Source organism: Anticarsia gemmatalis, chromosome 8 (genome assembly GCF_050436995.1).
Source record: "Anticarsia gemmatalis isolate Benzon Research Colony breed Stoneville strain chromosome 8, ilAntGemm2 primary, whole genome shotgun sequence".
NCBI classification, from domain to species: Eukaryota; Metazoa; Arthropoda; class Insecta; order Lepidoptera; family Erebidae; genus Anticarsia; species Anticarsia gemmatalis.
The window spans coordinates 3706431-3733286 of record NC_134752.1 but is presented as its reverse complement, the minus strand read 5'-3'; the positions used below and the strand labels follow the sequence as shown (position 1 = coordinate 3733286).

The 26856-nt window shown below is 33.6% G+C and overlaps 1 protein-coding gene across 3 annotated transcripts in view; it reads left to right on the top strand.

Moving 5' to 3' along the window:
• LOC142974768 (homeobox protein unc-4-like) overlaps window positions 1-26856 on the top strand; it is a 39323-nt gene that overhangs the window by 2195 nt on the left and 10272 nt on the right. For all 3 annotated transcript variants that reach the window (XM_076117275.1, XM_076117274.1, XM_076117273.1), the window contains exon 2: window positions 22261-22433. In XM_076117275.1, the coding sequence (XP_075973390.1) occupies window positions 22261-22433 (173 nt within the window). The remainder of the gene's footprint in view (window positions 1-22260; window positions 22434-26856) is intronic.

Sequence of the window (26856 nt, the reverse complement as noted above, 5' to 3'; positions counted from 1 at the left end):
CGTTTTATTCGTTTAAATTAATGTCTTTATTTGTATACAATATATTTTTCTTGTACATTTTGTGCGTTTATTTAATAATAAAAAAATATTACATACGGACTCTAAAGCATTCATTTTAATTGTTTTTTACCAAGATATTATTTAAGGATAATTATATAAACTTTTACAATTTATCTTTTTGTAATAAAGCAATAGTTTAAACGTTAAATTATAATTGTTTAGTGTATGTAAATTATTACAATTATATTTAAATAGTGAAATTATATTGGAGGCAAATTATTAAATTCAACTTAAAATAACTTTTAAGTTACAGACGCTGTTTTTATTTGACGTAAACAGCACTTATTAATACCTGAGTAGAATAATAATTACAAAATTAAATTATAAATTAGTCTATTCTATTTATTTTTTCTTTTTTCTATTTTAATACTTGTTTCTTTTATTTATTTTTTATCTATTTGTATATATAGTAAGTTTATTGTTGTTAATTTAAAATGTAATTGTAAATATTTTCTTTAATATTAATAAATAATTGTAAAGTTATAAATATATAAAAAAATTAGTCTTAGTTGCACGGTTATGGCAACAAAATTAAAATGAAAAGCTATTTTTAATACTTATATACCTACATTACATTTAACATAATACAAAACGGGGCATATTGTTTATTTCACTTATCAATAAATTATTTGCGATATTTTCAGTAGCGGTAGTAAATCGAAATAATTATAATTAGCCTAGCACAAAACAAATGTATGGTTAACCTTGGGTTCCCTTGTGAGAAATCTTTGTCATTAAAATAATTTGAACCAAAAAAAGACCGCGTATTGAAATAAAGAATTTCTCTCACTATCATTTTTCTAAGGTTTAACTGTTCTGTAATACGGACAGCATGTATTATTTTTGCCCCATGTAAACATTTATACCTTGTATGTATGTCTATGTAAGTATTTTTTTTTTATAAATAATAGCTGCATTTTTTTTATTAAAGAACTGTTATTTTTTTTAAATGCATCTACATTTTCTTACTTTTAATATTTTCAAAGCGACTATATTTTTATTAATCATCTATACTAATATTATAAAGCGGAAGAGTTTGTTTGTTTGAACGCGCTAATCTCAGAAACTACTGGTCCGATTTGAAAAATTCTTTCAGTGTTAGATTGCCCATTTATCGAGGAAGGCTATAGGCTAAAACATCACGCTACGGTCTTTAGGAGCGGAGTAGAAACGAAAAATGTTACAAAAACGGGGAAAATTTTGACCCATTCTCTTAGGTGACGCAAGCGAAGTTGCGCGGGTCAGCTAGTGTGTAAATATAAGTACGTAGAGTAGGTAAAAATAATATTGAACAGCGACTGCAACTTTCTATTACAAAATACCGAGACAGATCAAACAAGGAAACGTTAAAGTCATAAGTTAAATTAATTTAACTTTGCATATAATTTACACTGATAAATAAACATCAATAAATAGTTGTCGAAGCCAACAACTCTTGTATCAATAACGGAAACTTTCCATTTTATTACTAACTTATGTTCACACTTCAATAATTATCGTGTTGTCACTATTAACTTCGTGATACCAACACTTGTAAACTAACTCGCAACCACTCCTCACGATTCGATACAAAAACTATCGATAAATAACAGCAATCGATTCGGACACCGACTGTCAGTATCGATCATGAATTAAAATTTCGATCCTCAGTCACTCACACAAAAGTCCAATCAAGACAAGGCCGACTCACGCTCATAATCCAAATATATAATGCCTAGAATATACTGGCGTGTTGATATTTTCGATTCCAAGTCGGCTGACCTCTCGGCAGATTAAAAGTAACGAACAAATAATGGTATAAATAATGACGGCGACGCGTCGCACGATACACTTATCCTTCTAGGCATAACTTATCGCTTTTATAATATTAAGGCATTATTCCCGAAATATTCTCGGGGCTCGTTTGAATAAATTTTATATTAATAAAAAATAAACGTCGGGTAAGGTGCTAAGAGGCTAACGAGCGTAATCCAAATGTAAGTTATTAGTTGGTCGCCGCGGCCTCCTGCTGGGCGCGGGCCGACTCGATACCGAGATGTTTATCGATTCTTTTGTCGGCTCTAGCGCTGAGGTGTTACCCTCGAAATTAGGATGTTAAATGTTTTGTACATGACGCATAGTCCGAGCACTCGGAACACTCCGAGCGCATTGTATACATCGCTTTTTATTTATTTTTTGTTATTCTTAATAGAAATATCAATAGGTTTTTTGTGTTGTAAATTATAGATGATCATGTGTGAAATCGTTCGGTATGAGTACGAGTATTCGTATACCTATGGTCGTAGCGTATGTTTCGGTGGAAGTACTTGGAATTGATATGTAATGAGGTGGTGCGCCGTTATTATTTTCGCTTGTTATGGTAATGTGCGGTCGTACAAAGAGCCGGGACATTGAAAGGCTATAATTACAGTAATCTTTTACAATAACTAGTTTGAAAGTGATGTCCAATACTAGAGAATGTGTTATTATTGCAGCAGATATTGGTTAAGTGCTGTTTGTAATATAAAATGGCTATAAAAGATGCATTATTGCTTTAGTTATCATTACTAATTATATATTTATTGTTTAGCACTAGGTTTAATATTTTTCTGGGGTGATAGCGTCGTTAAACAGTGACATTGTGACCGATGAAGTCATCGAAGCTTATTAGTAAGAATACAAGAATAAAATAATGAGTAAGTGTTTGTTGAATTAAATATGGCGATAATCACAATGTAATTGCATTTCTTGTTATCAGGAATAATTTCACAATTTATTTTCTTTGTCACAATACTTAAGGCTCTTAATTACTTAAATTATCTAGCCTCTTTTTTTTTAATAAATCAAATACATTTATAAAATAAATGTTGGTCGCAAAATTATATTAAAGCATATGTAGATCATACATTAATGTATATATTTTTAAAAATAAATAACACACAGACCCTTATTGTATTTATGTTATTTTAATATAAAATTACACAAAGAGTCTCATTGAATTTATCTTTTCCCTTCTTCATAGTGATATACCTACGCTATGTCTAAATAATGATGTAGAATTAGCACTTATTTAAAAACAACTGTAATTATTATAAAATATTACTGAAAAACAGATTATATTAGAATACCTTGTTCATTGTTCTATTATGTTTTAAAAAGAAATTATTCATATTCTAGAAAATTATAGTTGATACTAAGTAAGTTTTTACAATTTAATTTAATACTTATTATTCTAAGAACTGTAATTAACTGAATAAGCATTGAACCTACAATATTAATAGGCCTTGCATTATTTATCTGTAAATTTATAGAAAAATAATCTCTTCCCATTTATTTGTGTAATTATAAAAAACGGAAACTATAAAATAATATCAGAACCATAGTTTAACATGCCGGAATACATAAAGTCTTATTCTTTATACGGGCACGCTGAGACCGTAGAATACCTCTCGCTACTATTCTTAAAAACTTTTGCCATTGCAAAGTTTAAATGTCATTTATTCCGTGCTTAGGTAACCAACATAATATCTGTGTGAATGGGTAGTTAGAACTGTCAGTCGAAACGCACTGACTGGTTATTTCAACACCATTAAATATATAATAACAACCTAGTAGTTAGCACCCGCGCCGTAGCCTTCAGCAAAAATAACAACTCATTGATACAGACACCATTTTTAACACACCCGGCCCAGGGGAACATAAATTATTATTTTAATTGTTTTAAAATGAATAGTGTCGGGGAAAATTGCTTCACCACAGCTTTATTTACGTGCAATAAATAAAGCGTAATTAAAAACGAGAAGAAACCGCTAGCAATCACATTTACAACAAATCATTTCCTAACGCCCAGATTTCTAATCCATTCAACTAAAAACATTTTTTTGTTACTCAAAAGTTACGGAAAACGTAGGAAATATTTCTTTTTTCACGCCAATGAATGTAAACAATTGTCCATAGAGTCTCTGTTTGGGATTGTCGTGGAGCAAGACTAATCAATTCGGTTTTTGAACGAAGAGAGAAACGTCAGCCGGTGCGCTAAAGGCGGGAAACGTTACGCTTTTTTTTCTATGGTTTAAAAAAAGTCAATTAAGATTTGAGATGTTGTAATGAACGCACTTTTTTTAAACGTTTACGCGTACATTTGCAGTTATTTAGAAATAGAATTGGCATTAGATAATCGCACTGGTTTTAATTAACTGTTTAAGGTTGAAAGTTTTGCAGTTAAGTAGGTTTTTAGATTGGTTAGATTAAATGTTTTTTTCTTTTTTTTGTAAACTATTACTTGAATTGAGAGTTTTAACATTCAATCCAGTGCTATTGAAATACTTATTTTATAACATCTACTTTTAATTATTTGCGTAGATAGAAAGATTTCAAGTAAAAAAATATTTTAATTTCACAGATAATAAATCAAATGATGAGGCATAGGTACTCAATCCAATTTACATTCTGCAATATCCTTATTGTAACGGTTAAAGGATTACTGGTATATACATACTTAAATCAACTCATTGTATGAGACTTACTCGCATGTCTGATACCTTCTATAAATAATTATAAATATGTCATCAACAACTAATAAAATTAAATCATTATCGAATTAAAACCAACCGCATTTAATTATACAAAGATAAATGATCAATACAAGTACAAAACAAACAATTTTAATGGAAACAGCAAACAAGCAACAATAACATCTAAATGGCCTAATAAACAGAAATCACAACTAGTCAAAAGTACATCAATAAAGGGGAGAGGGGACCGACTGCGATAGAACAACGCATAAATTACAAGCCCCTTTACAACTATACTCACAATGTAGTGCATTTAAAATAGACATTTATTTTATGGTTAAACATTTAAAAAATACGTCAAATTTTTCAAAATTTTTTTGTTCTTTGAAGGATTTTTAATAAATGACAGACATGACAATGACATTTTAATATTGACGATTATATCAAGTGCTGCTTAAAAAGGTCTTCACCACATTAAAAGCATTTGTTTATCTTTATAGTGCAAAAAGTTGAAATTAAACCTAACCGCAGAAGGGGGAACGAATTACCGCTTCTTACTTACGCATATAAAAACAAGCTCATTACATCAAACGAGTGACAAAAGGCCAAAAATGTTGATAATAAGGCCTATTAGTCAAGTCGTCGGGCAGTCGCAAGGTGCGCGAAATGTAACTGAACCGGGAGGGGGCCAATTTCAAGGGTCATTTCCTCACCCAACAGGGGAGGGACTTCGTGTTAAAAATAAAACCAAAGATGCCATGTTTCAGACCTCTCGTACACCGCACAGCTGTTGTTTAAATTGATACTGTAATGGAGTACTCCGTGTACTTACTCCGCCGTTTTTTGTGCCGCAAGTATTATGAGATATTAATGTGTTAGATTAATAGTTTTATACAAACCAGTTCCCCATACGTCGCAGTAAACGTCTCGACACGGCCGACAGAAGCCAATGTCGTATCGTCGCAACTCGGCACCGTTTTATAGCCGTTTCTGTAATAAGCACATGTGACAAAGGCCCATTAAAATTTGATTACACCCAAAAATAGTGTACCGTCATCGCATCTTGCGCCGAGCGACGCGTGGCGAATCGTTCGTCGCGTGCCCCAAAACACGCATTTGTCAAATTCGATTCGCTTTTTTACTATTTACTTTTTTCATAGTGCACCGTTTTGGCCCATTCACCCCTTCTAGAAATTGGTCACGGGAGACTAGTGTGATTTTGTGCCAATATGTCCTGTAAGTTAGCGGTTTATTGGTTGTCGGCTGTTCCAATTGGCCCCGTGGGCGTCGGTAGGCAGGCCGCCGCGTCAAGAAGCACTAACTGTAATGAGTCTACCTCTCGATAGTTGTTTAACTGATCGTTTAATTAATTTGTCACCTTTACTGCCTTTATATTTAAGTATAAAGCGGACAGCTTGTGTCGTTATTCTCTTAACTGCTGTAATTAACAGACATAAAATAAATGTTGAATAAAGTTTTAAGCGCACTGAGCCGCTGACTACCGACGGACTGATTTCACGATTCAGCTTGATGACATCGAGTCATATATAAAACGACTTGTAACAGGAAAAGTTATAGGTATTCTTATAATGGCATACGTATTATGTGGAAGGCCTTCATTGAATGTATTCCCAGTAGCAAAATCGTTGCAATTTCTGCTACGATTCCATTGTTTTCCATCACAATGTAACGAATTGATTCAGCCTTCATAAATGAGTGCGAGTTTTTGCGTGGGACTAATAAAAAAAATGTCACCCACAGTGTTTTTTGTTTGAATAAAAAAACAAACAACTAATTTCACGGTTCAGTATGTTATGAATACATTATTATTATATTTTTTATTACTTATGCGTATATTTTTTGTAACTTTTTGCGTTAGATGAAATTAGAGTCGGTATTTTTTTCATATGTAGCTAGAAGTTCCCATGTCGTCAGCGAATTTTCTGATTAGATTTTTATTGTTTATTAATGTTACGGTCTTGATATACTTCCATTTTAACTACTCTCGTCTTTTAACTACTTTTTTCGGATCTATTAATTATGTGTTTTTTAAACCCATTACTGTCCTACTGCTAGGCAAGGATCTCCTTCCGATTTAAGAGAGGGGTTAGGCCTTGAGTCCATGTGTTTTTATTTCCCAGAAGATAAATTTTAGTTTAGTGTGATAGCCCAGAAAAACCTTCCTTACCGTGCTAAAGGCAAAGTTACTACCCACAAAAGCCTAACTTACAATGCTTTAAGTATTTAGTAAAGATTAAATACTTAGATACATGCGAAATCACGAAATTCATTAAGTCCCTTGTGTCGGGGGAATAGTTTTTACTAAACATAATACATATATACCTAATCTTCTCAAAGCAATGTAAAACTTCAAAAGCCACAATAACAAGTAACATAATCTAAATACCCCATCAGCCTCTATTTATAATAACCATCGTAGAACAAATTACCCGCCAAAAATCCACAAATAAACCCTCAAACAGCATGTCATACAAAAATTAATCCGTTTTATCACAAAACAAGCAGATAATCCTATTGAGTGTAACATATTGCGAAGCCTGAGAACGGGGGTGTGAGAGACCCCGCACCATAACTAACCCTATTAAAAAGTGGCTTCAACCCTCCACTGTATTAATGTAGCATAAAATTAACCCGCGCGTCACGCCCGCTGCTTGCAATGTTTAAGTTCTGCTTGGGGTCTGATAGACCGTTAGGATTTTGGTCAACTTTAAGTGCATGTAGGCTGGTATGCACAAGTTTATGGAGCGAGGAAACACGTTAGAAGTTATTGCTTTGAAAGTAAAGTGAATTGTTATTAAAACGACTATCCTATTATATTTTATCCTAGTGTCTTCATAGCGTGAAGTTTAGTTTTTTCATTTAGGCAATTTTTTTTATTGCTTCTCCACTCCTATTAGTCATAGCGTGATATTATATAGCCTGTAGCCCTTCCCAATGACTAAAATATTCAATACAAAGGCGGTGGTCAGAGGAGTAATACTCTCGAAACGTGGGAACGTTTCGCCATAAACTATGTCAAGTCCCATGTAACCAAACATGTTACAAAATTCCGCACTACAATTGAGAAATAATCGAATACTTTGATTATTTCTAATTCTTCGATCTGGGAATAAAAACAGAGACTTTATGATCAGCAGTCAAATAGCTCCATCCACGCCATAGCAGCGGATCGCTTCTTAAAAGAATTCAAATCCGTGCAGAAAATACCAATAGCACTTTGTCTGATCTAGAAATCGAACCCGAAACATTACAATCGGTAGTCGGATACACTACCAGTTCTCTTCTAACATGTATTCAAATCCATCCTTATTTAAATCCATTACAAATTCCCAAAACCTCAAACCAAAACATTTGCAACAAAATCACATCTCTAATCAAGCCATTATCGAACGTAACCTTCCGAGGGCGCTGTAATAACAAGAATAAATCTGCGAAGCTTCCCGTCACTAGATAATGTAAGTTCGGAAGCCGGTCCCCGGGACCCCTAGCCGTGGAGGGTTAATGATGTTTGTAAACAATACTATACTGAATTAGTTAATAGTTATGTTTTGGGTTCTTTGGTATTTGGAGATTATTTTCTATAGTGGTATTGATTTGAAATGAACTTGAGAATTTTATACCTACGGCTTAATTTTTTTCGTTTTAAGTCTGTGCTTTTGATTAGGAAATAATGTTTCAATTATTATAGCTAGTTGTAGATAAATTAAATCATAATTATTAATTTTACGCACCACACAATATTCATCACGTGGCTTTATTGTTTTTGACAGCAACACTATCCTTTTTGCGTAACAGACCTATGATAGAACCAAGCTTATCAATACGAAAATGCATTTCACTGTACAGTCACGAGTAAAAATGTCAAACTGTCAATATTGATTTCAAAGTGGAGAACAAAATATATTCATAGCTGAAAACATAACACCTATTAGGTACAATAATTTTAATACGGAATTTGTAAGAATACTGTCAAGAAAATAAACCACACTAATTCATGTCTATGCTTATGACTGTACTTTTAAACATTAAACGTATTGTGACAGTTCACTACTCTATACAAAGTACAGTCAAACTCGTAGACAGGTAACAAAAACTCAAGTCCCACAATACCTATTGTGACACAAGTAACAACGTTATTTAAGAGTCTATTTATCTTTGTATTGTACTAACACTTAATGACAGTAGTTACAAAGACATAGTTTGTCGTTTCAGTTTTTAAAAGCAACTTAATATAGTACATAAATAGTGGTTAATTTCATTATAAGGTTATATTTCAAACTCACATTTTTAATTGAGCAACTAATTTTGAATAGCTAGACTGGATGAAATGTCAAAGACACTTTGAGTATAGGTATACCGGCCGGCATGTGACGTCACAAGTATATTTTTTTCTTTGGGATGAAATTAGTGACTAAACATAAATTGATGATAGATTATGAATTATTAGTTTTCGTTTGTTATCATTTAAAATATTAAAATAATAAAAGCAAATGATAAGCTTTAGCATTTTGGGTATACATTTTACTGTAAAAGTTTTGAAATTTTATTTTAGTTACTCTGCCAAGGTTAAGAGTCTACCTGTTTATCTCAATTGAAAATTAGGTGATTGTTTCATAAACCATTTCCTATGTGGTCCTATGTGGTTAAAATAATAGATCATTGTAAACTCTTTTTTTTTCTGTGGTGATGGTTATATTTAGTACTAATTTTAATTTTATCATATATGTAGATATTAAACAAGGGCAAGTATGGATTTAAGAGTTAGGCCCTCGTTCTTATTATCAGCTATATTTAACACAATACTCAGAAAAAAATACTGTAATTGTTACTACACCATGAAGTAAAATGTTCTATTTTTTGCAACATTTGACAATTTTTGCACGATTCGTTTACAATTGAAATCGTTACTCAGATATTATTTGTCAATGATGGAAGCCTACGGATATTTTCTAGGAAACCTTCTAAAACGACTGTGACTTATTTCATTATGGTTATTGTTACGTTCACTGGTTATATTGTAAACTGGATGGATTAAAGACATTTCGATTTTGGTAAAAGTGAAAATATTCTCTTGCTCTTTATGATTTTTAGGCTGTCATGGGAGGTTAAGTAGTTGAGTAAACTGAAAATAATAACTTTATTCGATTTACTCAAAAAAAGCAACATATCATTATAAGGTAGTAGTTCTGTGAGTTCTTGGGTTGGAAATTGTTCAACAACATCTCATCAGCTAGTAGGCTTTAATATATTTGAATTGTGCAAATGTCATGAAAACTAAAGAATCGTGTAATGTGATAGCCGTAATTTACACAAACACAAATTAAGGATGTCTTACGACATAAGCTCCATTATTGTAAATGATTCTAAACAATTACATAATTTTAAGTAGAACCAACCTATATCTCGTATGTCACTTTTGTATACTGAACTACTAAATCGTAAATCATTCAAATTATTTACACATTTTCACCAAACTCAAATCATACTGTATACCAGTACATTACATATACCATAGGTATCAGATACCACTTGACAGTCATCTAGCACAGCGCGACAAAGGGCCGCGAAGATGTATGGCGCCCAGGGGAGCCACACCATTGTTTCATAATAACAACCATACACTCCATAGACACCACACATGTTCATTTTATACTATTGTTTTTATTACAAGTCAATTGTTATGTAATTGAATTGATATTTGGAAAATTAAAAAAGGTGGTTGATTTTTTATAGTCTTTATTTCTGCGATATGTTCTTTTTACTTTTCGCGCTGTATGACAGCGTAAGTTAATTGTCTTGTTTTTTTTACAAAATAATAATTAACTTATTATTATAGTAATATAAAAGCTAGCTTATAGTAAGTACCTTATAATAGAAATATAAAACCGAGCTTAGCTCTTCAAAACGTACTGAAAATTGGTTAGGTGCTTAGAAAATCACCCAAATTTTCCATAATATCACCCTTACTAACAGTATCCTTTTACAATTAACAGTACAGGTAAAGGATATTTAAACTGAATAAAGTTTGATATGGCTTTAACGATGGATGAGTCCAATGCATTCGAAGTCGTTGTGTAGCCTGTACAAACATTTACAAAATTTATAGTAGTCATGTATCCGTGCGGACAAATCTGTTTTCTTATGAAATACACCACAATTAATACAACAACCATCAAAACATAACAAAATAAAGGTAAATATCCATTTGACCAAAAGCAAAGTAAACAAATAACAAACAAACAACATCTTCATAACAACATAACGATATAACATAGATACGTTACTTTATACGTAGTAAAGATAGCAGTTTTCCTGTAACACATTAATATAAATAACAGTTATTCTGATAACTGATAAACAGATATATAAACAAATAAACTATGAGCTATTAATTCATAGAATTATTTTATTACTTCAGTAATAAATAGTTCCAAAGATGGATGATCACTAAATACTTACCCTCTTATTCATAAACATACTATAAACCTATTTTAGTTAAAAAACTACTATAATGTTTTCTCTTTTTCATTTCGCTAAGGAGTGAAAGAAACAAAACTATTTATAAGCCTTTCATAACTTCATATATTTTTATGAATAAGAGGGTTAGTTTAAGTAATAACAAATTAACTCTTTTTTAAGAAAATATTTGGCACTAGTATTGTTTCTGTGGTCTAAGTGAGGTATCTCAGTATCTTATCTGATCATGAAATCTTGAGTTCAATCCCCGGGTCGAAAGAAAAAAATACTAATAGTACCTATTAGTATTTTTTTCTTTATATTTTAGTTCGGAGTTTGATCGAATAAATTGCGAAGCGTGGATGAATGTTATACACCTCTGCCTAGACCTTCGAAGATAACAGTCATATTGTAATGGTACATATGTATGAGTGCATACTTCTACCAGAATTGGCGTCACTTCATCTGTGACGTAAATATTTAGATAATACGTAATGAAAATTAATTAATTAGGTAAATCTACGCATTGATCTAACGTCAACAGACAAAAAGATAAACTAATCACATTTTCACATAATTACTTGACGTCAGAGTCTAGTGACATAAGATTCATTCATAAGATGAAAACTAGGCTAACACACACGATTTCATAATAATTTACTCATAACTTAAATAGGTTCTGTACACGGAAATATTTTTGCCTGTCACTGATTGTTTTTGAGCAAAAAAGCTCAGATCTATCCCTACAATATAGCCTATTACATTGCATAATATCATCTAAATTGCTTCAGTGATTCAACAGTAAAGTGCATATAAGTGAGAGTTCCTTTACGTCAATAAGACGTTGATAATTACTCTACCAAATAGTACAGACAGTACGAGAATACTGGAAAACAAGATCAATATTAGTATGGACAATCCATGAATACTGAAATCTAAGTTTTCAATTTTTAATATTTGTTCCTCTTCAAGGTGGATAAAATGAATCCAATCCGAATCTAAATCCAATACTCTATTAGTCATGTGTTCGTGAGTCATGTGGTAAACGTTTCTTGGAAAAAGACACCGTTTCCTTGTAACGCAGAGCCCCCGAAATACGTAGCACTCATTTGACTACACGCACGGTAAAATGCCGGTGTAAAAAACGGATACTAATATTTGCAACTTATCTTAGATATTTTAGAATCTTAATTCTAGGTTTACGAGTTCTGGATAAGTATTGGTTAGCTTATCGGGGGAATCTTTACAGTTGTTTGAAGAAAATTTTGTTCCAATTTTATTTTTTAAAAGCCAACTCCCGCACTAAGAATTCACCCCTGTCGCGGAGATTCCCAGTACACTGGTAGTGGTGTGTCAACCACCATAACTACTAACTATTGGATAGGTTATATTATTGGACACTTATCTATAACCTTAAACTGGTCCCAAGTATTATTAGACCCGCGTTTCTATTTTCATATTCCATTGCAGCCAACAGGAGATGATTAAATAAGTCGGGCACAGATACACAACAAACAGTCTTGTCTGAATTATAGCTCCCGCGGGAATCACCACAGATAATATAGGACCGAAGTTACAAACTCCATACGCAAAAAATAGTGATGTTATGATGGAGATTATATTTTCGGTTTATTTACGAAGGGAATAAGGAAAACCTTTTTGATTTTCCGTGTTTATTTCGGTTTATGAGTGGGTTTGGCAGAAAAGACGAATTATTATATATTTATCTTCCAGGATTATACAAATGAACATCACAAATACCGAATGAAGTTTTATTTTTATTTAGCATTGATATATTATTTTGGTTTTGAGGAAATTACAAGTTGTTAAATAGTAATTTATAAGATTTAGGTGTCTATTTTAAATGTCAAAGTTATTTGTTTGAGTATTAAGCCGTGAGATAAAAAGCTTACCTACACTAAATTCAATTCGTAATATATTAAAATAAAATGATCCAAATCTGTCTTGAATAGATAGTTTATCTCTATATTTATGATTTGGTCACACGAGAAAATAAGAACCACCAAAAATATAAGGCTATTAAAGAATAAATTATGTTTTCAATATTATTGATGTGATGCGCCTATTTATATATTGACGTTGATATAAGGACAAATACTTTATTTATCTCAAAACAAAATAAGCTCTAAAAATAATTTATCTTATAGGTACTATTGGAAGCCGCACATGTATTACAGTCACATATTTATAAGAACGTATGGAAATTAAAACAAACTTATAATGCGAAGAAGGTTGAAAACAGTAAATAAATCACAAAAAATTCAAGATGCATCTAATACGTAAATTTTCTACAAATATTATTCGAGAAAAATCAAACCAACTAATAATTCTAACTTCCAAACATCAAACCACCAACTAATACGACCACTCCCAACAATGCTATCGATAAATCCAACTGCAATCAGCATCCCATCACTATAACACCATCGATATGGCGAGTAGACAGTGGCGAGCCACCAGGGAGTCATCCCCTAATAATTATTGCGGTGTATTCAGTGTATTGTAAGCTGTGCGTACAATAAATTGCCTGCTCTTGACTTCGTGATGACGTAACGTCCCTTGTAAACATTGCATTGTAAGCTCCTTGCTTGATATGCTATCCTGGTACTTGCTTGCAAAATGTAATTGCATTTTGGTATCAATTTAATTAGGTACTGTACAAAAGAAAAATTCCTGTGATTTTCTGACGTTTTGAAAGTATGTACAATTTTTTTACTTTAATTTTCATACAGATTAGGAACTTTTCCTCATTTTCTCCCTCACTTAATAGATAAAAAGAGCTGAGACTGATAATTAGCTTATACAAATAGTAGGGGAGCTTAAGGAAGCTTTTATGGTTCCTTAATACTGTACTTCTTACTTACTTCTGTTCTAACATTTCTAAAATAGGCTTTATCATTCCATAAACTTTAGTTTCATTTATTTATAAAACAACCGACTTAAATATAGCAGTAGTCTACAGAACACCGAAAAGGCGCAATGATCAAAACATCTAGAAACCAACCGTGTTACGTGTTAATAACCTCAACTATCGATATATTTTGTCGTTTTATTTTACAATTCATTTAACAGCTTTAGAAAAATCTATTACGAGTCGAAAATTCGACGAGTTTTTACTTCAGAAAAATGTTTCACAAAACAAAGTTTTCAGCATCTAACGATGCAATAGCAAGCTGGTTATTTATTTCAAGATAGGTACGTTCATTGTCACTGTTTGATTACCGTACAAAGCGCGCGGAGGCGACAATGTCCCATCAATTTGTCCGCCAACCGCAGTACACAACATTTGCCAATTGGTTTTCCTAAATCGGTAATAGTTACATCGGTAAATGTGTGACAAAATGCTTTATTACCATGAACATACCGACCATTTATTTGGCACAATTGACCCGAACGAAATATGTAGATAATAGGTAAAATATTCAAATTGATGCGCCATTTGTATGGATTCAAAAATGTGAACTGCCATTTTTATTTTATTACCTTCGCGTAAAATATGGCCGTGGCGAAATTGTAGAGCGGTTCCATTGTCTTCGTATGACACGTAACAAACAATTGTGGACTTACAATGATATTTTATTTGTATTCTACTTAGTAATGTCACGATAGATACCTACTTCTAAAGTGTATCTTTGTATTGCCCTGTTACAAATTAATGAGAGCTTATCACACTTATACTCTATAAGAAAACATGTAAAACGCTGACACTTTACGACAATATTATTCATCTATGATCTATCATTATATACTAACCATGATAAAGCAGATTACATTAAAATATACACATATAACATTCATCACCTAACTTCTACAATAATCGACAAGTAATCACAGAGAGTTTCATATAAGTTACGAAAATAAATAATTTTACCATAGACCAACATTTATAAGTTATACAATGCTTTGGGCAATGCTCGAGTCTTATTAAGAACAATAAAGTCAATTTTTGTTCACCTTTCATAATACTTTATACAATGAATCAACCAAGAATGGTGCTTAAAGCTTATCACAATTTCGTTGATAAGCTCATTTGCGTTCGTTATCAGTTCTAATAAAATCCATTAACGTATCACATTATGATATTGATAGACTATCTAATAGTGATTATAGTAATATATCATGTGATAGCTGTGTTGTCATATTCATATCAGTCTAAGTGCACTTAATGGTTCAATCAAAAGCTTTACACTTATACTAGAAGTTTGCTTGTACCTCACAGCTGTTCAATTGTCATATTTACCTGTAAATATAGGCTTGCTGGTTTCGCGGGAATGATAGAATGTGTAAGGCTTTTAATGGTGACAAAATAAGTATGAAAATAGTATTATATTTAATTTAAAACGCATTTTAGGAATAGATAATTGAATGAACGATCTTCGCAAATATAGCTATTCAAAGTAGTAACGTAAATCAATATCAATAGTTTCTAGATAAAAATAGGTGCAGTAGTTTTCAAACCATCTCATAAAATAAACAAACAAACTCCATCTCTTTATAATAACATAATAAGAGAGATTATCGAACTGATAACGGCACACAAAAATGAAACAAAACTTTTATCGGTTAACAAAATACCTCAATCCATCCCAGTCGTTCAATATTGTTTTGGTGAAATATTAAAATTTTATTACACCTTATTTTCACGGGCATAAAATAGCGGTTATAAGCGTTCGTGTATAATGTATAGAAGTTCAATTTATCATGTTTCAATCTCGAAAGTGCCGCGGGCGAACCGATCCGACCGGTTGATGCCACGAAATATTACACGTGAAAAATAGTCAGTTTCTATTCACTGTTTTTATGTAAAAACGTTGTTATGTAAACGTTAATATTATGTAGTTTTGCTATGACTGAATACTATGGATAATTATGCAAAGTTTTCTCTATAATTATTTGTATTTCTTATGAAATATTTCTGAAAAAGAAATCTGAATGTAAGTTTGTTACTAAAACTATTATAAAAGTATCTAGCACTACATAGGGAGGATATTTAGGAAGACTTTTGAATAATCAACTTTACATATTTTTCTAACATACTTCTCATTCGGGATGTTATGCTGTCTTCTAGAAATTAATTTCCTCCACATTCTATAGTACTCAAAAATACACAATCATAATCTCCAGATAATCTTAGTGCTAATACATTCATTTCACATTTAATAAGGCACACGTTTCTCGAATATAATTAATAAAGCCCGCAAGAGCTATTAACAGTTACCAGTGTTACCACTGAAGCCGCATGTTCTTACTGTAATTTACTTTTCCAATTAGTTTAACAATGGCTAAAGGAGATAAACGACATTAACGGATCAATGCGCCGCCACGAACATACATACAAACTTCTTAATACGCGCAAATGACCCCAAATGATATGTATATTGCTAATAATTTGAAAAGTCCCCTTTAATAATCTGCCATTAATGTGGGAGCCGGTAATTGCACACGGTAGGATAATACGCAAAGGCACAATTAGTAAAGGGCGAGTTTTGCTAGAACATCAACGGTGTTGTCGACCAACTGGTAAACTGGTGTTTTGAAAAAGGTTATGGAAATTAAAATTGTTGCTCTTAAAACGTCGTTCAGGCGTGTCGGTTTTATAAATACTCTATTTATGCCTGCTTACTGGTCCATATTCTTGTATGTCCTTTTATTTTACTTTTCGTCTCCCTAGGCTAAACAGAACCTTTATAGCATGGACGATAAGTATGCGAGTGCCACCGGCCACAATATCGGTACTGAAGACGTTTTAAAACAATTAATGACTTTATTAATTTTTAAAATATGTAAATAGCGGTGTGGATAGACATGTTTGTCGGGTCTTGGTATTTTACAGGGTGTCGTTATAGATGATACGTGTAGCACCTTGAATGATGTATTATGTATTTACAAGCTTTATATTTGGTCGTAGCAGACGTTTTTTCAAAACATAAACATGCCTTAACCTTACTTCATAAATGTTTTATGTACATAACACGTTTGTGCACCTTTCAAAGTCACAAAGAACTTCACCATTTGATGAAAAAGCCCAAGTTTTCGGCACCCATAAGCTATTTATATAATACCTACGTATTGTATTGAAATCGTTATATAACAAAATGTTTTCGAATACATATCATAATGGCTTGTTTTATGGGCATGTTATTGCATGTATTTTAGATTTATCGAAGCCTTTTAATGGCTAATAAAATATTTTTCGATATGGCGACATTATCAATTGAACTTCTGATATGGGGAGCAGATTTTGGCGGCAAAATACCTACGATTATTTTCCTGTAATTCGGCTCAGTTGTAAAGTAACTTTTGTTCACAGCGCTTGTGTAGTTTGGTCTTTTGATTTTAATATGAAACTGAATAAGACGTTTTATCTCTGTCTCTTTATACTACTGTTTATTCCGTGGTTTCTGAACGTATTTGGAGAAGTCCTATAGTTTGATCTATGGACTCTTATCTTCCTTTTTGGCTGCGACTTCCGAACGCGTATGGTTTCTTTAGATCTTGTAAGTTCTACAAATACTTTTCTATTTTCGCTTTTTCAGTTGCAGTACTATAGTTACCCAGTAGCTTACTTTATAATTTATAAGTAAAAAAGATATAAACCTTTTCATCAATGCGTTTTTCTGCCGCCAATTACCAAGAAACCATCTTTATTCACAAATACCACTTAATCAAAATCATCATCTTTTTTTCTTGTATTTCTTCAAAATTCTTCAATAAACACATACTGGTATTTCGCTAAAAGTCCCACTTTCCATACTACAAGTCCATACATAAATTCAATTAGTCTCTGGCGGGCGTTTCGAGGAACTGACCGCTGACCAGCTCCACTAATGAAGCCACTTTTCGAGACCGATGTCTTCATCCAACGCAGGGACGCATTCCAACAACACGATTAATTGATTTCGTGATATTATTGAGTAGCATACGAAAACGTGTCGATTATTAATCACATTTTTAATTAAATTTACGCTCCTTTAATTATTGCAGCACTTTTGTTGATTTTATAAGGATTTCCTGCGGAATTTTGAGGTCGTCCTTGCCACGTTCGTATCGTAATATATGATCATTAAGTTTATGCTACATTAAAGCATGATTCAATATAATTTAAGTTTTGAACTAACTAATAAAAAACACCTTATAATATTTTTCGTTTGTAATCATTTAATTAATCAATTAATTCGATCAATAACTTTAACGTTTTGAGGGATACGCTAATAAAGCAGTATTTTCACAAAACAACTTAACTAAAAAAAAATCGGCCCTGGAAAACGTAAACGACCAATTATTTAACACAACTTTGTGAGTCAATGCAATTTGTCATATTCCAAGCTTTAAGCACTTTCCCGGTGGCTAAGTGAGTTTATATCTTAGCTCGTTGAAACCCAATACTTTACAACGCCTCGTTACCATACCGCAGCTCGAGTCCGCCTCTGTAATGTCTGTCCACACGCGCGGTACCCGCCTATTTCGTTCAAAATTATAACTTTATTATTGCTGGTGATTTCGGGAATTAATTTCCCGGGATCGAACCCAAATTACAGTGAGTAGGCACCCCACTCCGGGCGATGAAGACATATCGACTCCGTCCCGCATATTTAACGAAATAACAGTAAAATAGGTAGGTATAAAATATGAATTATAAACAGTTTGCGAACAGTGAAAGTATAAAATTGACTTGACAAATCGTTGTGTGTAATATGAAATATAATTTTCTTGTTAAAGAAATATATTCTTGTGAAATTTTGCAAGTGCGGTTTCTATAATGATTGTTGGCAAGTAATTTGCAAAAAAATAAATTAGAAAGTCTATATAACTATATGCAACCTATCAACTTACTTTTCTCTGTATGAAAAACTTATTAGTTGTTTTTATTTATGTTTACTGAATGTCTACAAATCTTTTGAAATACGCAAGTATTTGCAAAATAATACTCACAAATAAAGCCCCCTGGTCGACTGTGCCCTTCAATTAACTTTTTATTAAACTATTTTCGTACAATTTCCACTGCAACGGCATTACACAGTTTTCCTCGTATTACAAGCTTTAATTTAATACAACATTACTCAAAACCTATATTTGTTTTTTGGAAATCAGAAATCGAAATTTATTATTAAAATGGTACATTACACCTTAATTCAGAACCGTTCATTATCATTGCAATAACTCCTTCCATATTGAGTGAGAGGAAGCCATAAAAACCAGGCATATCCAATTAACCAATTAAATCGCAAGTAAGGTTACACTTTCCCGCGAAAATAAAAAATGGCGGCGAGTCGAGCGACTATTTTAATTCGATTCCCGAAAAACTGTTTATCCCGCTAGTGTGAACATTGTATGAAATTATCGGCTTGTGTGATAACTACAGTATGTGGCGGTATTATGTCGTTTCAACGGTACAATAATATTGTAAAACGTACTGAATTTTACACCCAAGTCCGCCCCTCGCGCGAGTCCAATTGATTCTTGGAATAATGGACTTATAAAGCAATGAGCTCAATATTTTGATTGCCGAACAGACTTTAATACGCACGCCTCTGTCTATATGCGGCTTTTAATGATACTGTGACTTCTCTTTGCCTACGAATTTCTTATTTTTTATGCGCGATTGCTGAAATTGTCAAATGCTATTGTGTTTTTTTTAGCTCACGGGTGATTAATTAATTACACAAAATGAAATGTATGTTCTTGTCAAATATTCAAGTTATTTTACTAGCTTTCTTTAACAAAATTAGTTGTCGCAATCGAGGGGTACGCTAGGGATCGAATAAATTATTAATCGTATAAATTATTATGCCGTTGATACATATTTTGTCTGAAGATGAGCTAATCAAGATCACATAAATTATAATCGCCAAGTAATATTACAAGAATCAATGCAAGGCCATAGAGGCAATCAGACGAGACACAGATAAAGATAACAATCTGGCCAAATATAAGCCATAAATTATTTGTAATACAAGGAGGATTCTACCATAGAGTATCAATTCCCCTTTACCGTCTCCGTAATAGAAATATAAAAGGCATCACAAATAAAATCGCATTTATTGAATAGAAGCATTTAATTCCGTTCTACGATGTCGTGCGCCGATAGTCTCTCTATGAATAAAATAAAAATATTGTCTTTGAAAAGAGAACTTAGTTTTATTTATGTCGCAATATTTTTCCTTCGGTTTAGCTGTTATTGTTCCTTTGTAGTTACTAGCGCATTGTGTTCATAATATCGACGACATACATTTTCAACACACGAATATGCATTGTGTTTTGACTGAAACTTGCAACGCCTTTGCCTAATCACTTCATGAAAAGAACATAGCATAAAACCGCACCTAAAATGTCAGACAGTGAAAAATCAAAACAATAAATCATTCGTTTGTCGTCGTAACAAAACAACAGAACGAAGCTGAATTATTAACTGTACGAATTTATAAACCGCGTTATACAACCCTCAAATAGATACTTAGTAAGTCCCCCCTGCTCCCCTCCCCTGTGACATTAAAACATTGAGCAGACTAAATTAAAGCGCGCCAAAACTGTTGTCTGCGGGCCCAAGGCGCTCGTTTGTTTTAATACAGTAACCGACATGCTCTCTCTCACTCCTCTCATTAGCTACGTATCTCTGTCTCGCTTTCACACGCGTAATTTAACCTTTTCTCTTAAGGCGACAACGTAACGTATCGGCTGTCTGACAACTAAAAACAACTAAATTAATCTAACGGCAAGTGATTTCTGTATTAATTGAAAACATTATGTTCTTGTCGAGGTGTTCGGCAAAAACTTTATAAAGACTGTAATTACAACACTTCCTGAACACGTTTGGTTTCGTAATCAATTCGGTATGATTGATTGTTTTCCTTTATTATTTTCCTTCGATCTCACGATCTGCTTCGCGAAATGAAATGGTGACTTTCATTTGACATTAATTAAGTTAAAAAGGTGTTTTACAAAATTATCAAAGCAACAAAATAACGATACATTCAACGCACAACAGAAGCGCGTTCCTCTTAATCACTTCTAATTTATTTAGCCCCTCGGAGGACCGAGCGAGTAATTTATAGGTGTCCCTTTCCTACCCGGGGCGGCGGGCGTGTAGCCGTCCCGCTCTCCCGGGACCATTTTTAATTAAAATCACTGGGAGAAAATTAGAAATTATATTCTATTTTCAAAAACTTGCTCTGACGCTTTGTAGGAGATTATCTCTTTTTTATGAGCCCCCGGTCGCGGCTTTTGTTTTAACTGCGGAGGAATTGTCTGAATGGAGTTTGTTCCTGTGCGTGGTGTCTTTTACGATTATATCTTGTTCATTTCAATCCAGCTTCCCTGATGATTGGAAATGTTTTAAGTTGGCTCGTTTTGTTTTAACGATGATGTGAGTTGGCTTGTTCTTGCCATATACGTTTTAGATACAGCCTTACGAAGCCTTAGCTTAATTTAACTTGGCACTCATTCAAATTCAATTAAACGTTTGAACAAGTCTTTTATACATTAGTAATATCGTAATTTAAGATTTATCGTCACACCACAGGCGGTATTTAAAACATGTGTCAATGGTCCGAATAAATTAACGCTGACATTTTTATCAAGTTCATGTTGTCTGTCTCTTTTATTGGTTTGATTTTTAATTTATGTTGAGCAAGTTTTTTCTCTTAAATACCTACATAAGCTTGACTCCATTTAACAAATAAAATTGGGCTGTAATCCACGCTAAATTATGTGTCAATTGGTTGGTCTCCATAATGAGAATTTATTTCCTTTTGTAATTTTAAAGTGATTAAGTACCTATGTATAACTTTACTTCCCATTTTAAAAGACAGATAACCTGCTTCTAATAAGTCCGGCTTAAAGATACATGCGGTTACCCATTCGAAGTCATATTTCAAAATGCACTAAAAAGTTTATTTTCACTAACTTTTCAGAACGGTAGTAGACTATTTTGGAGGAGACTCATAAGGAATCATCTAGAAGTTTTTAAATATTTTTGAACACCTAATAAAATCACATATTCTTAGAAAAAAATAAAAACAGTATAGTTTAAAATCAGTTGATAGTCAAAGATAACTGGCAACCAATAGGTTAGTCTATAAGTCTTTCTATATCCAGCCTACACGTATCCAGGCAAAATTGGTTTAAATTGATCCCATCAAAAATCAGAGGTTCACTACTCTATAAAATCTCGAAAAAACTCACCATAATAATACTGAAACTTTAATTCCAGGTGGTGTCTGCGACGATGACGGCGACAGCGGCAAGAGGCGGCGTTCCCGGACGAACTTCAACTCCTGGCAGCTGGAGGAGCTGGAGCGAGCGTTCCTCGCGTCCCACTACCCCGACGTGTTCATGAGGGAGGCGCTCGCCATGAGGCTGGACCTCAAGGAGAGCAGGGTCGCGGTAAGTCATATACTTTAAACTACTTACCCCCGGTTTCTGAGTAGATTTAGCGGTAGTTTATCCATTCAATAGCGTTTTTTTTGTATAAATTTTGACGCTATAGAATAGATAAACTACCGTTAAATGTACCTCAGAAACCGGGGGTTAATGATTTTTCACTGGTCGATCAAAGCTTCCTCCGTTTGCCAAAAATATTAGCGGTTCCTTAAATTCTACGAAAATTTATTTCGGCGGTGAATCTGCATAAAGGCCTATGGTCGACAGACTTTCAGGTTCCTAATACTGGTACCTATAAGGATGTCGTGTTACTACTGCAGAAAAATACCTATTATGAACAGTTGCTAAATTTGTTGCATAGAATTGAACTGGTATAAAAAAGTGGTCTAGTCATTATTTTTGCTATTTAGGTTACGATCAAGAAACTCTTATGTTTACTCTACCTATTAATAATTGAGTTTCATTTATGAAAGTTGTTTATTGACACAAAATTATATTAAAGTTTAAGTGCAACTGTCACCATATTTGATATCGAGTGGATAAGTACAGATTAACTTTTACACTTTAGTGAAAAAGTAAGTAGTAAAAACTTTTATAAGACCAGACTTTAATAGTTGGATTAACGTCGTTTACTGTGATCTCGGTAAAGTTTACTACAAGTTTAGTACTAAAATAACAATCGTTTATTAGAAGCAAATACTTTAATATACAGTGAAAGATATAGAGTAGAATTTGGTAGTCATTTATGCCATGGAAATATAGTGATAGGATGAAATAATTACCAAATGATAAAACCCCTTCTGAAAGTAAAAGAATTAGGTAAAACAATAACCGATCAAAATTGTAGCATCATTTCCCACCTTTTTATAAACATCTGCATACATTCCTGTTGTATTTCTAACATAACAAACCGTTTTGACACCAAACTTGGTCTTAAAACACATTTCAAGAAAAACGAACCGAAGTGGAACAAAACGAAAGAATTATAACCGCGTGTACAGGAAGTATGTATCAAATGTATATAAAATTGAACGGCACATGCTTTAGCCACGGTGTTTAAACACAAGCGAATGCTTTGTACCACCGACTGAAGCTATATATACTCGCGACTCGAAGCTAATGTCTTAATCCAACGCGGGTGGTTTACGAGCTAACAACATATATAATATGTTGCCAAAGCGAAATAGCTAATTTTATTACTCACCAATCTGTTATGGTACAGACTACTGACTGTTGAAAGTTCTAAGTACCCGCCGGATGTCGTTCCGTGACTTACGATACTAAATTATAACGTTTTGTTCTTGTAATTGACCAGGAAAGGTCTTTAGGTACGGCGGAAAATCATCTGAAGTCGTTATCACAAATCGTTGCTTTCAAATGGTGGTTGCAAATGGTCTTTGAACGTGTTATTGTGCCGCTATGACGATTCTGCAAGACGGAACAACGGCCTGTTAACCAAAACAAACAAAATCACCAAATACCAATCTGATGCTATTCAAAAGAAATACACGAACAAACAGGACTTACGGTACTTTCTACATAAGGGTAAAAAGCTGAAGGTTTCCGTTCAATATAAATGAGGGACGATTTCCCTTATTTTCCCCGAACCTTCCGAGGCTAAGCGGCCGCCGGGGACCGGGGGCTCACCGCTTTTTATATAAGGTTTAGGATCCGAAATAATGTTCGACTTGAGATAATACAGTTTTGAATGGACGCCGTTTTGTGGCCGACCCCGGACCAAACACGAATTGATGGCGTTTTGTTGGGCTCTACTTCAAACGCAAATTGCCGCTCCCTTATCACACGCATGTTGGATAAAATACATCAAATCACTCAGTTTACAAACAGTTACAAATTACTCCTATCGTAATTACCAGTTTTTATCATTCTATTTTATTGCCAGATAAAAGCGACCCCGACATTACGACTTTGAAACAAAACTTTATTTTACAAGCCTAATTATTTTCCAAAATAATGATATAACACTGACATTGAACAGATAAAGCTCATAAAACTTTTATAGCGTTACAAAATCCGCTAACACAATATTATTTTCGTTGAATATCTCGTATAAGTAAATCCATTTCTATAATCAGTACTAACGTCGATTGTATCCGACATTTATCGCGGCGGATCTCGTTCCGAGAGACAGACTATCCCGCACCACTCCTAATAGTTGGTATAAATCAAAAGATTGCAATCTCGGCGGCACCCCTGGGACGCGAGCGAGACGGCACGATTGAATAGCATAGATTTAAATGGGCGGGTCAGATAAGGATGGCTGCAGATCGCGCCGCTCCGACCTCGAGCGCGCCGCCGCTCGTAGGGACGTCACAATTCGATTACAGCTCAATAAAGTTAAAGTGACTTGTTTGCGTCTGTAAAGTGGATTTTTTCTTCTTCTTTGATTTCTCTATTTTCTTTCGTTCGATCAACGTTCCGTGTTGCGTTTTTGATCGCAGTTTCGCTGCAACGACTTTGGATTTTATGGGCTGTGTTCATACGTTAGTGCAAAATAGCAATGTCTTTTATTGATACGTGTTTACGCTATTCCTGCAAGGCTCTAATTGGAAATTCAAATGATGAAGTAGAAATAGCCTTGAATATTATTTAGAATATAAATAACACTTGACGGAGTTTCCGTAAGACCGCAAAAGTAATCATGGGCTTACATAACGTAAAGGTTTCGCGAGAGACGTTAAAAGCCCATTCTTTACCAAAAGTGGCATATTCTAATCTAATTTCATCCCTGCCTGACGTAAACTTGCGAAAACGGCTCACTCGCTCCGCCGTAAGCGCGGAAGTATCGACTTCATTTTAAAATTCATAGCATAAAATTTACATTTATATGCCAATTTCATTCCCTAACAGGGCGTCGGCGGTCGCACGCACACATCAGTATTCCACACACATCCGGTGCTGGCTGGGTACACCCCGAAAGTAAAAAAATAGAAAATCTCCTTACATTCTCTGCTCGGTTGGGAAGAAAAAAGAATGGCGCGAGGTTTAAATATGGAACACTAAATGGAACGCTTAGGCGACAAAATGCGGATAGAATATAAAATTTAAGGAGTGTGGGGTGTCTTTGTCGCTCTCCCGTGTATCGCACATAGGCGTCCCTCTCGCCGCTCGGCGCTATCAAACACGAGCCGACTTTACCGCCGTAGGCTTAGCGGTAAAAGATAGACATGAGACCTCTACGCAGGGTTGCTCCCGAGGCGGTGAATTATCGTGCATGAATAATTTTCTCACTCGCAAACAAGATTTGCTCGGTATTAAATTGCTCTAATGTAATTACTGTGCCTAATGAAATGCGTTGCCTCACATATGTATAACCGTATAATTTACACATTAAACATGGTTTAAGTGAACTTGTCAACCATGTTTAGTCATTCGTTTCTGGCATATGTTGCGCTATAATTGCCCTCAATTACTGAAGAGCTTCACGCAGCTTTAATAATCAAAGAAATAAATTATTCACTGAGCTACCGTTTTGCCACAATATTAAACTAAAAATGAACTGTCTCAAGCACATGAAATTTCCAAGTAAAATTAATTAAAATAAGAAATCTTAGCAAAGTTTAAACGACAACCCTATTAGATATCGCTAAGCTGGCAATTCGGCTCGAGCTTGCGAAATTTATATCTGTCTCTGTCACACTAACGCTCCGATATCAATTTGTGAACTGAAAAGAGAGAGATAGGGTATCTGAAATACAGCACTGAAACCACAGTTTGTGTTCATGGAATTGTTTACTGGGTTGTTTTACAAATCTCCTCTTATGATCGAATGCTTATTTTGTACAGCGACAATTCTATGCTGTATTTTCGTTGGCTAATATTTTCTGTAGATACATGGAGTTTGTCAATAAAATTCTTGGTCAACTAGACATGTTTATTAATAACTAAGTATTTCGTATTAAGAAAAATCTCAAAAGTGTCACAGAAAAACGTGAATTAAATAAATGCCGTCCATTTCAATTGTACTAGTTTAGGTTTAGGTTGCGATGTCGGCAGGATGGGCTAAACAACTTATTACTGACATAAACCGAAGTATTGCATCTTCGAGAAATAGGCAAAATAAAATTTTATTAAAGGTTTTCTATACATAGTAAAAATGCCTTTAAACAATTGACACATAAGGAAGAGAGAAATAAGAGTGATGAAAAATTGGAAAACTTTTCGTACTTACATACATTTACTTTTAAAAATGCCGTCCGGCAAGACTATAAAAGCAATGTCTTTGAAATCCAAAAAAAACCAACAATTATCAAACCGTCAACACAGCACTTTTACCAAAAGTAATAGGATAGCATTTCCACCAATTATTGTGGAAATCTCCCTTCGTCGAAGACATCGTATTCACCCCATAGAGGGTGAGTAAGTCAATGTATCGACTCGAACATCTTATTTACACCTCGAGTGG